This window comes from Chelonoidis abingdonii, chromosome 7 (genome assembly GCF_003597395.2).
Source record: "Chelonoidis abingdonii isolate Lonesome George chromosome 7, CheloAbing_2.0, whole genome shotgun sequence".
Lineage (NCBI taxonomy): Eukaryota > Metazoa > Chordata > Testudines > Testudinidae > Chelonoidis > Chelonoidis abingdonii.
The window spans coordinates 96449472-96464870 of record NC_133775.1 but is presented as its reverse complement, the minus strand read 5'-3'; the positions used below and the strand labels follow the sequence as shown (position 1 = coordinate 96464870).

General features: G+C 40.4%; 1 protein-coding gene across 1 annotated transcript in view; it reads left to right on the top strand.

Moving 5' to 3' along the window:
* LOC116818353 (organic cation/carnitine transporter 2-like) overlaps window positions 1-12365 on the top strand; it is a 41862-nt gene extending 29497 nt beyond the window's left edge. Inside the window, 6 exon segments of the mRNA XM_075068255.1 lie at window positions 1-127; window positions 4895-4989; window positions 7597-7811; window positions 9238-9420; window positions 10159-10294; window positions 11259-12365. Of these exon segments, the coding sequence (XP_074924356.1) occupies window positions 1-127; window positions 4895-4989; window positions 7597-7811; window positions 9238-9420; window positions 10159-10294; window positions 11259-11346 (844 nt within the window). The 3' untranslated portion in view covers window positions 11347-12365.
* Window positions 12366-15399: the final 3034 nt, after the last annotated feature.

Here is a 15399-nt window from a genome sequence, read left to right as displayed (position 1 = left end):
GGTCATTCCAGAATCTCCCCGGTGGCTGATCTCTCAGGGAAGAGTACAAGAGGCAGAAATCATCATCCGAAAGGCTGCAAAAACAAATGGTATTACAGCCCCAGATGTAATATTTGACCCTATGGAGGTAAACTTTCATGTGTATTAAAACTATCTGCCTGATCCTCTGGTTACTATTCAAGAAAATCCATTTCCAGGTTTGTTGTTTGGATTAAGGTAGTTCCTGTAACGTCCTAGGCACTTTCCAAACAGATGACAGGTGTTCACCCCATATCCTTTCTCTTCATAAATCTTCTGAACCTCCATGACTTCTATTCCATGAGCACTCCAGCCAGGAAGAAAACACATGTCGGTGTTCTGCATTGTACCCGTTTGTGCCTTTTTCATTGTAGTCTCTTTAGGGCAGGCACTTTAATTTGTTTCATAGTTTACTTTGTTGCTCTGTGGCTTGTACATACCCTGCACTAAGTAAACTATCTGAAATGCTGTCTTATCCCCTGTAATGCATTAAATCTTCTCCATCTGCTTCTTTATATGAGACAGCTGACACATGCCCGTGAATTCTCACTTCTCAGGGTGCTTGAGCCTGGCCACATGGTGGGGAGATTTCACCATATCATACAAGATGGACTTCACTTTCAGATTTCCCCCAACCATTGATTTTTAGATATAAAGATCATTGTCCCAGAAAGAGATGTAAAGGCCCTCGATGGTGAAACAGAATAAGAGAGCACATAGCAAAACAGGCAAAAACCTGGCCTTAAACTAAAGGGATGAGTGAAAACCCATGGACCCCCACTTGCTATTTAGGACTGTTCCTGGAGAAGGAGAGCCCCACTCACATGATTTGAGGACTTCCCCATAAAACTAGAGTCTAGCTATTTGTTTTACTGTTCTCTGATATAATAGAGCCCTGACCACATAAGAGCTGTATCTTCCCTGAATAGGACCAAACTCATTCAGGTTACAGAAGTGTGCTACCTGATTGGAGCCTTAAATCTCATGAGATTTCCAGCGCTCTCTGCCTTTCGCTAGGACAGAGAGAGAGTGGGAACAGTCTTCTTCTGAGTCTTCAAATCCCATCTCTGACACCAAAGAGCCTCTAAAACATTCTGTTAACTTAAACCAACACAAAAGAAAAAATTCGCAATCCTCTCTGCGTTAACCTTTGTTACTGCAGCACAAATGTAGCCTGGCAAAAAGTCTGCCAATGTCATATGGGGCTGGTATTGAATGTTAAAGGGAGAGACTGTAACTCCTCAGATTGTAAGCAGGGATTCATTGCAGGGATTGGGTCTATTTCTGTGCTTGGATAGTGTCCAACACAGTCCTGATCCTGGTCAGGACCTCTGGGTACTACTGTAATATAAATATATCCAAGCTCAGCATTTTTCTCAAAACCCTTTAGGGTGGAGTCATTATTATGCACCATTTTCCTCTTTCTTCTTCCCTCAGCCCCACCAACATTTCCCCGCTCCTGCAAGTTTTCTTTCTGTCTGAGCTGGGCTGAAACAATGTAGGTGGGAAAAGTGTGTTAATATCCAAACTTGTCTCATTTTTGGAGGTCACACTGACACCATTTGGGTACTCCCAGTGATCCTGAAAGATGAGGGACTCCTGGACTTTGTTCAGTTAAGAAGCAGTGGGGTTTCAGATTATAGAGTTACATTCAAAGCATCATTTCTGTCTTATACCAAATGATCGGCTCTCTCAGCCACTCCCATACCTTCCTTCTGGGACCTGCCCCGTCGAGGATTTCATTGTATGTGTATCCAGCTATTGAGCAGAGCCTCTTCTCACGGATATCAACTGTTAGAACTTACACTACGTTCCCCTTTTTTAGTTTCCTGTTGATTTCTTGGCAGCTAATGGTGACACAACTGTATAGTTCTTAATAAAGATCATATGATTTACGAGAAAGGATGGAGAGTTGCACTGCTGCACGCAGTTGACATGTGACATATTTGTCTTTAGGGGCAGCTTGTTTTCAGGAAAACAAAACTCTGGCTCTTAATGCTACTGAAAATGTCAGGCTTTTTAGTGAACGATTTATAAAAACAACAAAAGGACCCTGCGAGATGCTGAGGCTCCAGAGCTTGGGCTGCAGCCTGAGCCCGAATGTCTATACCACAATTAAACACCCCCTTAGCCTGAGCCCCATGAGCCCGAGTGAGCTGTGACAGGCCAGCTGCAGGTGTCTGATTGCAGTGTAGACGTTCCCTCAGAAATAGTTTACATTCACCTAAATAGACTCATAGACTTTAGGGTCAGAAGGGACCATTATGATCATCTAGTCTGACCTCCTGTACAATGCAGGCCACAGAATCTCACCCACCCTGTAACAAACCCCTAACCTATGTCTGAGTTATTGAAGTCCTCAAATTGTAGTTTGAAGACCTCAAGCTGCAGAGAATCCTCCAGCAAGTGATCCATGCCCCATGCTGCAGAGGAAGGTGAAAAACCTCCAGGGCCTCTGCCAATCTGCCCTGGAGGAAAATTCCCTCTCGACCCCAAATACGGCGATCAGTTAAACCCTGAGCATGTGGGCAAGACTTACTAGCGAGCACCCAGGAAAGAATAATCTGTAGTAACTCAGATCCCACCCCATCTAACATCCTATCTCAGACCACTGGGCATACTTACCTGCTGTTGATCTATCAGCCTTATTGAAAAGCTGCACTCACATTGGCTCAGATGCAATTTCCAGTACATTGGTGAGGGTCTTTTGGTGTTGACGAGTGAAGTTTAGGGCTGTTATTCTCATTAGTAATTCTTATTCATGCAGGTAGTTCCATTGATTTCAGTGGGACACATTGTGTGTATAAGGTTTCCTCACACTGAGGGCAGTTCTCCCATGATTTTTCATGTAGAAAGTATTATTCCCGTTGAAGTAAATGGAACTTCTTTCATAGTAAGGTAATATTCTGTGAGTAAGGGTGGCAGATTCAGGCCCAGTAAGATTGCAGGATTAGGCATTATGTAACTTTTGACAGTTTATTAGGATCAGAATCTCCAATGCAGTTGGTTTATAGGGACTTGATTTGATATTAACTATTTTATACATTCTTACATCGAGAACTAGAGAATGCTGTGTTTGTAGCTACTGTTACAACAGCCTCAAAGATAACACATTCCTTCCATTCTCTGCATGTGCAAACCTCACGTTTATTTTCATGCATCTCTCTATGCTTTGACTGCAATTTAATCTCAGAATGACCTAGCTGAAAAGGATGTGGACAAACCAGAGATTTCCTCAGTCTCCAGGAACCAGCTTGTTGTAAAAACAAGAAATGAAGAACTGAGGCTGATCAGGAAGTTGGGGTGGTGTATCATAATATAGGGTTGGTCAGATGATGAACCCAGCGGTTGGATTGTCCAGCATACCTCATAATTGTTGATTTGTATGGATTAAAGTAGTGAACCTTGTACCCCTACAGTAACCTAATGCTCTAGGAGAAAATGCTTCTAAACAAAAACTTCTGAAACATAATATCAGAGTGTACTGTAACATCATCTGCCTAGTTCCTATTGAAGTGCCAGATATTGTTTAGTGTTATTACTAACATGGTTAGGGAGTTCAAAGAGCCAGCATAAATCCTGTCTTTAGAATTTGCTGTTCTCAGCCATTTTGAATTTAGCTTGAGAGGAGAAAGGAACTTCCCACACAATTGTTTTTGATTGCCTTCACTCAGTGTTAATCTCCATATATAGCAGTATATGGAATGACGCTAATGTGCAAAAAGCTCTTCTTATTGCAGCTGTAGAAATGGAAGCTCTCACCTAAACATAAATTGCCAAGGCTGGATAAAAATCATGATTAAAAATTAAATCAAATTATTGTTTCCGTGTTGATAGTTCTTTACTTTTCATTTAATAGTCTTGAATTGCTAAAATGGATGCTTGTACTTATTTCCTTAATTGGTTTCCTAAAAAAAAAAAGAAAAGTCCAGCATCATTGTTACTGTGTGAATCACACAAACTCAGAATGAAATTGTTAAGTAAATACCTTGTGCTATATTTCCAACCAACACGTTTTCTGATATATCAAATGTCCACGAGTCAAGGATGCTGAAATGCTTCAACCAGGCTATTAAGGGTTTGCAGTTTGAAGTTAGTGGGACTTATGCTCCTAAGTCACTTACATGCTTTGGAAAATCCCTCCCTAAGAAACTTAAATATAGGTTTAGGAGTCTTAAATTAGTCAGAAAAAATTAGTTCACAAATAACTTTTCATCGTAACACTGAAGCAATTTTGTTTTGAAGTGACAAAATTTGTATGCCAATAAAAGAAGTTTTGAGTAAAAATAGAATTTTGCCCTCTGATACAGCAAGCACTTATGCAGATGCTTAACTGTGGTCACATGAGATGTTCCACTGAAATCAAGAGACCATTCATGTAACTAAAGTTACATACCTGCTGAAGCGTTTGCAGGATCAGAGCCTTAACTTTCAATATTTTGTCTCTTGCTGATGGCAGTTTTGTTAAGAGACCCTACCAGTAATGACATTTTAAGAAATCATTTTATAAATTAATTATAAATTTTAATTTAAAGTTGTAATAGCACAAATTTTCAAATTAGTTTTACAAAGCCTGAACCAGATTTAAATTAGTGATTTTTTTTAAAAAAATCCTGTGATCTAAATCAAGGGATTTAAATAATGTAAAAGACTACCACTTCTCTTGGTAGTTTGTTCCAACGGTTAATTATCCTCACTGTTAAAAATTTGTGCCTTATTTATAATCACCCTGATTTAAATTTCTCTCTCCGTCAGGTGTCCTAAAGTCTATCAAGATGTTTATTGCAGTCCATATTGCTCATTCAGAATAAACATTTTGTGATACAGAATTGGCTCTAATGACAATGTGTCCATGTATTTTTTCCCTTAGCTGCAGGAAATGACTTCCCAGAAGCAGCAGACGCACACCATTTTGGACCTAGTGAGGACAAAAAATATTCGATTTGTCACTATTATGTCAGTGATTATTTGGTAAGCAATAGTATACTCCTAGAACGCACGAGTACAAAGGCCACTGAATGATAAGTACCTGCTGTTAGGTTTTCTCTTTTTTACAGCCGTTTCTAAGGAAAAAGGAGGCACAGACAAAGTTATCAGCATAAAGTTCAAAGCCAGTAAACTTCTGGCTAATGCCACAAGATTCAGATTAAGCAGGTTGGTTTTTCATTTAAGGATTACAATAAGTGACTTTTTTCAGTAACTGTTTAAAAAAAAAAAGGCTTGAGAGAAGAGTGAATTTTGACCAATGTTGAATATTCTCTCTGCTCTTGAACTTCTTGCAGGGATGTCTGCTGCCGTGGTAAAAAGTGCACGGCCCACTCTGCCCTCCAACGTCACTTCCAGCAGCCACCATAGAGTATCTCTTAATGTGTTAGAAAAGCTGGCTAGCATCTCCTGCCCTACAAACAGTGTGCTCTGTTTGTTTGAGGTATTAGTACTGGGAGTAGTATAGTATAGGGTGGCTGCAAATAAAGGGATGCATAACCCATCACACATCTCAAACTATATGAACAATTGAGAGCCTCCTAATCAAATCCCTTTGCCAGGCTGTAGTAGGTGGGGCGGAAGTCTAAGGCCTGATCATCACATAGTATGTAAATCCCCCTACAAGAATGTTCTTTGAGAATCCATATCTGAGTATCAAGCTTTTCCAACATGACAGCCTAATGTAAACTGCATTAGCAGGGGATGGTACGTCTAGATTTGATGATGCTTTGAGCTCAGTAATACTTTTTGAAAGCACAGATTTGAATATATGGCAGAACAGCTGAGAATTCAGTCACAGGGCTCAAAGGGATAATTTGTGATAAGAACCATTCTTCTATCTCATTAAATTCTGTCAAATAATTATTGTTTATAAATTATAGCTTAGGTTGCCAGGTCACACCAGGAAATCTGCAAGGCTGTAGTGCAGGGTTTCTCAAACAGGGGTCGCCACTTGTGTAGGGAAAGCCCCTGTTGGGCCAGACCGGAGTGTTTACCTGCCCTGTCCGCAGGTCCGGCTGATCGTGGCTCCCACTAGCCATGGTTCGCTGCTCCGGGCCAATGGGAGCTGCTGGAAGCGGCAGCCAGTACATCTCCCCGTGCACAAAGCCAGCAGGAAACTAATTGTCTTTTGGATTGCAAGCTCTTCGGTTATTTGTTACGTGTGCAGATAGCATTATAGGGCTTGACCTCCTTGAGGCTCTAGGCCAGGGTTTGGCAACCTTTGGCACGTGGCCCGTCAGGGAAATCCGCTGGTGGACTGGGACAGTTTGTTTACCTCCAGCATCCGCAGGTTCAGCTGGTCGCAGCTCCCACTGGCTGCAGTTCACCGTTCCAGGCCAGTGGGGTCTGCGGGAAGTGATGTGGGCTGAGGGATGTGCTGGCCACTGCTTCCTGCAACCCCCATTGTCCTGGAACAGCAAGACATGGCCAGTGGGAGCTGTTATCGGCTGAACCTGCGGATGCTGCAGGTAAACAAACCGTCCTGGCCTGCCAGTGGATTTCCCTGATGGGCCATGTGCCAAAAATTGCTGATCCTTGCTCTAGTCCTTGATAAATAACAACAATAAAAGTGAGAGCTCTGTGCCTACTTGATTCATTCAGAGATTTCCCAGTACAATGGCTGTGACCTCCTCATTTCTTTAATGGTTGTCTCTTGTTGGTGAAATGTAACCTTCCATGCTCAGTGTCTCTCAAGATATCCTAGTTCTCTAATTTATTACAGGCTCTCTTGTTGCTGAGCTACAGTGAAGTCCCAGTTTTGTTTTTCTGAGTACATTCCTCTTAGCACAGAGCTCCCTCTCTCCTTCCTTGTCACTAGCTAATGATATCTAACATAGGCCTCATTTTAATTTTGGAAACAGATTGAGTTCGCTAGTCAAGATTCCTAACTGTCATGCTAAGACTACAATTATTTATTATTAGTAGTATGATTATTGTAATCACTCTAATATAGGTGTACCACTGCCCTTTACTTGGTGCATTCTGAAATCTTCAGCTGTATGTTAGAAACCCTCTATGCCAGCAACAATCAGAAGTTCTTCAGACAGTGTAGCAGGGACCCAGTCTAGAAGTGACAAATGTGTGAATCGTTTTTGCTAGGTCTATATTGGAGAGAAATTGACATGGGCATCTAGTCAATCAAAGGTAGTGGAAGCTGTGTGTGACCACTGTTCTTACAGGAGCTATAGTGAGGATCCAGTAGATTGTGCTTACATGGACTCATGCATCAGCAGGGCTAACAAATGTCTCTGGAATCATCCAGTCGAATTGGATGCCTTTTTAAACTCAACAGGAATTTTTTTAAAAAAGTTGGTTTAAATTCAGGGGAAAAATGGACAGATAGATTTAGTCTCTAGAAGGCCTTGTCTGAGTCTGTTACACCACTGCATACAGCAATAAATCTACCTGATATTAGCTTCAAAACTGAGAGAGTCTGGTAAGCACTGACATTCCTTACATAGGCAAATCAGTGTTAATATTTTGCACAGTAATTATGCGAGAGGCACTTGGCAGTCTGTGGCCATAGGAGGCTGAGGGAGAGCAGGAACAAGTCTGTCTGTCTGATTCTTTCCTATTTTCTGTGTCTTTCAGGATGATAATCTCTGTAGGCTATTTTGGCCTCTCACTTGACACTCCTAACTTGCATGGTGATGCCTACATAAACTGCTTCCTCTCAGCGGTTATCGAAGTTCCAGCCTATATTATAGCCTGGGTGCTTCTCCGAAATCTCCCCCGACGATATTCGATGGCTGCTGCATTATTCTTGGGAGGCTGCGTCCTTCTCTTCATTCAGCTGGTCCCTCCACGTATGAACTTTTTCGCTGATATCAATCAGTTTTTTTTAATGGGTAAATTCCAGAGTCTAGCACTGGGCAACCATGTGAGGTACTATGGAGGAGAAGAATCTTTCTCCAAAGCTATAGACCAAATGCAGATTCTCCTTATCCATCCTTGCCCTTTCCCTCCACATCTGCTTGCTACTGCACAGGGAGCTCATGTGACACGGAGTATGTCTCCACTAGATCTGCAGGTGCAATTTCCAGCTCAGGTAGACTTACCTGTGCTAGCTCTGATCGAGCTAGCGTGCTAAAAATAGAAGTGCAGCTGTGGTAGCACAAGCAACGGGGCAGGCTAGTGGGATGGTATGATCATGTCTGAAACCCTAGGTACATGCTCAGGGTAACTAGCCCCTCTTCCCACCTGTGCTGCCATGGTTGCATTTCTATTTTTAGTACGCTAACTCAATCAGACCTAGCACAGGTATGTATTCCTGGGGTGGAAATTACACCTCCAGCTCTAATGTAGACATATCCAGTGTCCAATACATTCCTAAGCCGTTTCTTTCTCTAAAGTAAAGACAGTTTGTTCTTTTTATGATCTGTTAAGATTCAGACTCTAGTCTGGTTTTGCCCTAATTTACACCCCTGGAGTCCCAATAAATTCATGGTGTGGGACAAGGTTTAGACCAAATGGAGTAGTCAATTGGGTGGCACCAGAAGCTGGCATAATCCTGCAGAACTTGTCTCCAGAAGAACCAATTGTCAATGTTTTTCCAACTTCAGTCTCATTAAGAACTTGAATTTCAGGAGAGCTATTAGGTAACCTTTTGTGATAAATAACAATACTAAAAGTAAACAAGTGTCAATACTTTTTTTAAAAAGTGAATGTTTGACAATTAAAACATATTTGAAGGAAGGTATCTCATACTTAGAACCCCACCATTAAGTAGCCTTCTGCTAGGTACACAGAGATTGTCACCATACTAATCTGTTGATGGCTTTGAGCATGTATTTAGGGCTTGGTGTATAAGCATGTTATTGCAAATCAAAGAATAAATAAATGAAAGGGAGAACTGTCTTGCTTATTCTCCAAGAGTGACAGGTGGGTTATATTATTTGCTACTCCTAGTCTTTAAATCACCTGTACATTGATATGTGTTTTATTACAAAGCTCATCCTACTAACTAGGGTTGAACCAGGATCTTAGAAATACATTGCCAATGTGTTTCTCCTTAAGCTGTCTCTCTGTTCTCAAACTTTCTAGGTGGCAGGACTGGATGATCTTAGGAGAAAGATGGTTTTATTTTATTAAGAGTCTTTATGTTAAAATGAATCAACCAAGAAACGCCAACACTGGAATTAAGTTGACGAGAAGCAAAAAATAAAAATGGGGTTAATAGATGCAGTGACTTGTTACAGTTTGACTGATGTTCTGATTGAATCTCCCTTTCAGACCTTCACATCCTGTCCATTATCTTGGTGATGCTGGGTAAATTTGGGATCACATCTTCCTTTTCAATTGTTTACGTTTATACTGCTGAGCTGTACCCAACAGTTGTGAGGAATATGGGAGTTGGAGCCAGTTCCATGGCCTCCAGATTGGGCAGCATCCTCTCACCTTATTTTGTTTACCTTGGTAAGATACCAGCTATTGTATCTCCTGCCAAATTGGCTAGTACTGAAAACAAAATTGAACAGCTGCATGGCTAGGCTGATTTCCGTAACAGTGAATCAGTGCTTCAGTTAAACCACAGTATGTCTTTATAGTCATGCTCTCATCTTGCTGTGTAAAGTCCAGCGTATTTCCCTATATTTGTTGCAGATTAGTCAACAAATATGCTATAACAGAATCTCAGCTGCTTCTACTCTTCTCAGTGAGTAACCTCAGCTCACATTTAGAAATTCTAACATTGCTCAATACTTTGTGATTTGAAAACACAGAACTTGAAGAAATTATGCCCATATAATAGGATCTGTATTTGGCCATTAGTTTCCTAAAGAACATTTGGCCTCAAAAAATCACTGAACAATGATATCTGCACATTAGAGTATCTCTTCATTAGGCTTCTGAGGCGACATCCTATCAGGATGAATGGGGCAGTTCACTCTTCTCTCTCAGCATTTTTTTTTTTCAGGCTGTCTGGAGACTCAGGGAAATGCCACTATGAATGGATCTTTACCATGTGAAAGTTATCTTTGCAACCATGTGGACTATAGACTCAACTTTTTTTTAACATGTTTATATCTTGCAGCACAATGGTACTGCAATTTAGACAGCTGTATGTTTGCATTATACACAGGACTCAAATATTAACCACTGGTTCATCGTGGTGGTGATGTAAACCAGAGGTCAGCATGTCCTATGCTCTTTTAGGTGCCTATGACAGATTCCTGCCTTACATCCTCATGGGAAGCCTGACTGTGCTGACAGGAATCCTTACTCTGTTTCTGCCAGAAAGTTATGGTATGCCACTCCCAGACACCATAGAGCAGATGCTGCGAGTTAAAGGGTAAGTGTTACCTTCTAATCTTCTCTCTCAAGAAAATTCTACCATCTCTGAGAAGAATGTCCACATAAAATACAGTTCCCTCTTAGCTGTTTGATTCCTGGTTGTCTTTTGGGGATGGTAAACTAAAAAAAAAATTAAGATCTCAAATCAGCAATAGAATTGGCCAAATGGAACTCCCCTGAGTTACAGCAGAGATGAGTATCAGCAACATGCTGTGCATACCATACATGGTGCTGCTTGAAACTTGTTCACAAATTGAAGGGAGCTCTTAGAAGAGGAACAAAAAAGTTTAAGGAGTTGTAAGGATTAAAGTATGAGAAACAACTGAACAAGCAAATTAAATGGAGCATGGGTAGGCATGCGTAGCTTGTCTCTGATGGGTTTACACAGGTGTCATTAAAGGAAGAATTTAGCCCTACTAATGGAATTTAATTGTGATTCTGTTGACGATTCATGAGCCTGAATAGAATCCAAGTCATTCTTTCAGAGTTGGGTGGCTCTGTGTACATGAGTACACAGTGCCCACAGGAAATAAACATGAAAAATGAGCTATTTTATGTAGCCTTTTACGAGTATAACCAGATTTAAGATATTTAACATAAACATCCTTGACAGGTAGCAAACATGATAAAAATGTTGAAATGTTGTTTCATAATATGAAAGTTCATCTTCCAAATAATTTCTCCTGATATGAGTATAGGTAAAAAGTCCCCTGGGTATCAATCGGAAGCGTTCAGCACTTTCAAATCCCGTGGAATCACAAGATCATTGAGAGTTTTCAGCACTTCATTTTCTGATTTAGGAAAATGTTTAAGCATGAGAGTCATCCCACTGAAGTCAGTGGGATTTTAAAGTAAGGCACATACTTAGGTACTTTGCTGAATCAGGGTCCATATGGACAAACTTGCATTTAGGATTTTGGAGGGTACTGTTTTAATTAGCTATTGCACTATTTGTTTTCCAGACTCAAGGACAGACAAGCATCTAATAGCACAAGGGTTTCAAAGGATGAAGAAGAAAGCCCAGTGATTCTTAAAAGCACTGCTTTTTGATGACACTACACTGTATATACTTCATGATGGACTGAAAAGTAAATTGACTTTTCTTTTAATTTTCCTTCCAGAAAGGGCTAGTAGCAACACTTTGTGTCCTGTAATTATAAACTTATTTATTAAATGAAACACTGTTTTCAGCACGTTCTTTTTATATGAACGTAGATACTGTATTATCCCTTCGTGAGATCTCCATCCACAGTCGTTTAATGTGTCATAAACACAGAACTATGTTAGATAAACCCAGTTTATAATTTTAAGAATGACTGTTGCTGTAGACCTCAATATCTAAAAGGTGCTTGTCACTGAGTGCTGATGGAGTGACTTCAGTCCTTAGTGAGCTTAAGATAACTCATGTTAACAAGAGTTAAAAATTGCCAGCTCTTTCCAAATTGTAAGAAAAGGCTGCCAGTGACACTGGATTTCTCGACATGCACAAACACACACATCTGCCCCCGGGCAGGGAGCTTGTTATAAAGTAACAAAGGTGCTGAAAATACCTGGCTTGGCAATTTTACATCAGAACATAAATCATACACAGGTGGCTTTGCACATGATTAATTCCTGAACAAGTTCAGGGATGGAAAAAGAAAAACTTAGACAAATGAATTTGAAAACTTGACTTTATTTTAACTGGAAATGGATTGAGAAGATTTTCTTGCACAAATCATTTGCAATATTTGAGTTTTGCTAGCAAAGTAATTCTGATTGTTTCAAATATCTTTTTAATGTAACCACAGGCTGAAGTTGTTTACATCTGGTATTGGGGTGTGTCCTATTCCAGGTGCTTATTTATTTTTAAAACTATAAATAGGTTTCATCTGTATTTCTGTTATCCTTTTAGGATACAGTATGTAACCTAATCCTTCTAAGTTTCTGTACAGTTTGATTCGGGGCATTATGTCTATTTTCAAAACTTTCTGTTTTGTTCTTTTTTGTCAGTTTCCTCAACATGGAGGGCTAAATTCCACTCTCAGGTGTACACTGTTCACCCACATAGAATTGAATGTGAGGGGGTTACATGGTATTTAGCCTTAAGTCCTGGCCATAAGGTCAACTAAGAGCCAAGAATGTCATTTCACATGTTCTGTTTTCTCACAAATATCATGAAATCAGTGAAAAAAATGTAAAGAGCAAAACCAAGAAATCGTGTTGAAAATCTGCCAAGAGCCAATTCCTTTGATTGCAGAAGCTGCCTTGATAGGGTTTGTGTTTCAGGAGAACTTCTGTTTCTCTCTCATTTGGACAATGCTGAACACACATTTCTTCACAATGGGACAGGTCTAAGAAATGAATTTCATGAAGCATTCTGTGGTACTTTAACTTTTTTGGAATGGTTTAATGAATAGAGTCTTACCTTTCAGTAATCAAAGCTGTTAGAGGTTTTTCTTTCTTGAAAAGCAGCTATTTACAAACGTTAAACATTTTACTACTGTGTTAAATTTAGCTGCAGCTAATTATCCTGATAGCCAGGGTGCCTTATTCTCTCCCTGAAGACCATGCTGTAGCAACACATTTGGTACAGTGCCTCCTGCCTTATAGAAGTATGTTGTAAACCCTTCCTCTCTTTCTTGTCCTTACTGTGTGCATGCACATTGCATGTGCTGTATGTGTGTGGTTGAAGATGATCTGATTCTGCCTGCCCACAGCTAAAGTTGTGAGATTTTATGTACCTTAGCCCTCTCTATTAAATCTCTATCAGATGTGCCATTGGTATGTCTTTCATCATCTGATGGAAGTAACTGGAAGTTGTGTTTTGGGGTATAGAACTGGCAAATTATCCTATGTAAAAGGAAGCTGCAACTAACATGCAAGGCCCCTATTAACTTTTAAAGGGAGATTTGTTGTTTCTTGCTCTGCCCTTCTACATTTCCTTGTCCTGTTAGGGCCATTATGAGATCTTGAGTGAGATTTGCAAAATTGACACAGGTCAATACCATACTGTACACTGGTCTCAAATCATACACCACTGCCTTATAAAATCCACTTAGCAGGGACTTGTCACTGTGTCAAGACAAGAGCATCTCCTTTGAATCTGCTTTGGGTAACTCTGGTTACAGTGTTTTGGCTGTATTGGCATTTTCCCCTCCTAAGAATTGCACTTTGCAACATTCCTACCAGAAGGGCACAAACAGCCTCTTAGAGCATATGTCTACGCTTTGCACTGGGGGTGTAACGCCCAACTCTAGGAGACACGCCTATGTTAGCTGGCAGTGGGCTAGCCTGCTAAAAACAAAATGTAGCTGCAGCAGTGCGTGTGGCAGGAGGGGCTAATAGCACCAAACACGTGGAATTACACTTCAAGATCAAAGTGCAGACATACTGACTTTCTGTGTCCTATGCATGAGATCATTGGAATCTGTTCTAAAATATAATGTGAAGTCTTACAGCACGTGGGCTGTTAACTGATGCCTAATCTAAAACTGGAATTAACTCCTGGCCAAGGTCTGAAATGCCCTTAACACCTCATTTAGCTGTTACTTTCCTCCACTGATTTATTCCATTATGTCACTGGACAATGAGATTTTCTTTTTTAAATGTTCCAATGTTTGCTGAGCAATCTTGAGGACAATGGTTGAGCCAGCTGAACGGGGAATTTCTCAGTTGTGATGCAAGGCAGATATACCATGGCAATAATTAACAATTCTGATATCACACCGTGTATTTTAATGCACATTAGTCTTCTAAAAATGGAAAATATAACACAAAATATCCTCCATGCTTCTGCAGAGTGTATGGATATTTATGCTGTATAAACTCGTTCATAAGCCAAATATTTTTGGTAAAAAAGTGATGCATCAAAGAGCAGGGGTCAGCTTATAAACAGGTCTACACCAAAATTTGATGATTTTAAACTCTATGGAATCATTGGATTGAATATCTAATACATTGTCATTTTGTTTACCTGGAGTGTCTGCAGGCATGGAGCCCCTCAGCTCCCTGTGGCCGCGGTTCGCCGTTCCCAGCCAATGGAAGCTGTGGGAAGGGACGCATGACTTCCCACAACTCCCATTGGCTGGGAATGGCGAACCGTCGCCACAGGGAGCTGAGGGGCTCCATACCTGCAGATGCTCCAGGTAAACAAAACTTCCTGACTCGCCAGCAGCTTACCCTGATGGGCCAGGAGCCAAAGTTTGCCAACCCCTGAAATATAGGGTCAGCTTATGAATGGGTCATACAGTTTTTGCTATTTTTACATAACTATCTTGGAGGGGGTTGGCTTATAAACGAACGGGCTAATGAATGAGTATATACGGATTAATCTGATTCCCATTTGACAGTTTACCCAATGCTCTGTTTTCACAACTGGTTTTGTTAATGGGTGGCACTGCCCACCTGGGTTATTTTTCTGTATCACTCAGTGGATTCTCTGATCTTGAAAAGAATGCACTAATTTTAGTAAAATAAAAACCAGCTCAGAATCTAACAGAAATATTCCTCCTATGTTCTTTTCGAGGTATGTGTTAATAAGATCAATATGCAGGTAAAGAGAGTCACAGATAAAATCTAGACTAGAGGAACACTGAAAGTAATTACCTGAACCAACAGTGACATCAGAAATGGCAATAGAAGGTAAGGTCTGGAGGGGCTTACCACAATTGTAGATACTTGTAGAACATTTTGGTGGCACCATATTGTATCTAAACTTTGGCAGACTCATTTTGAGTGCTACATGTTCAGACCTTTGTAGCTTCAATACATCTTATCAGTAATGGTCTTTAAAGATTCTGTTGGCCTGTCACTTGTTTTTAGTGTTTTGTAGGTTGGGGTGGCATTGGGGCCTTCTGAACTGCTCTGATCTGAATATAACATTTTTACAAACTGAGATTTTTGGAAATGCTCCATTCTTTCTAAAAAAGCCAACATGTAAATTTAATAGAAGCCTTCCTCCTTCCATGAATCACCTTCTAAACCAGAAAGATCCCTGTCAAAGTAACATTAGAACAGGGTCCTTTAGTACTAGGTAGAGTTCCAAGGTGTGATCATCAAGGTGTACTGTGTAATTCCATCTGCTATTATGTAAAGGCTTTTAAAATTGTACCATTTTTCATT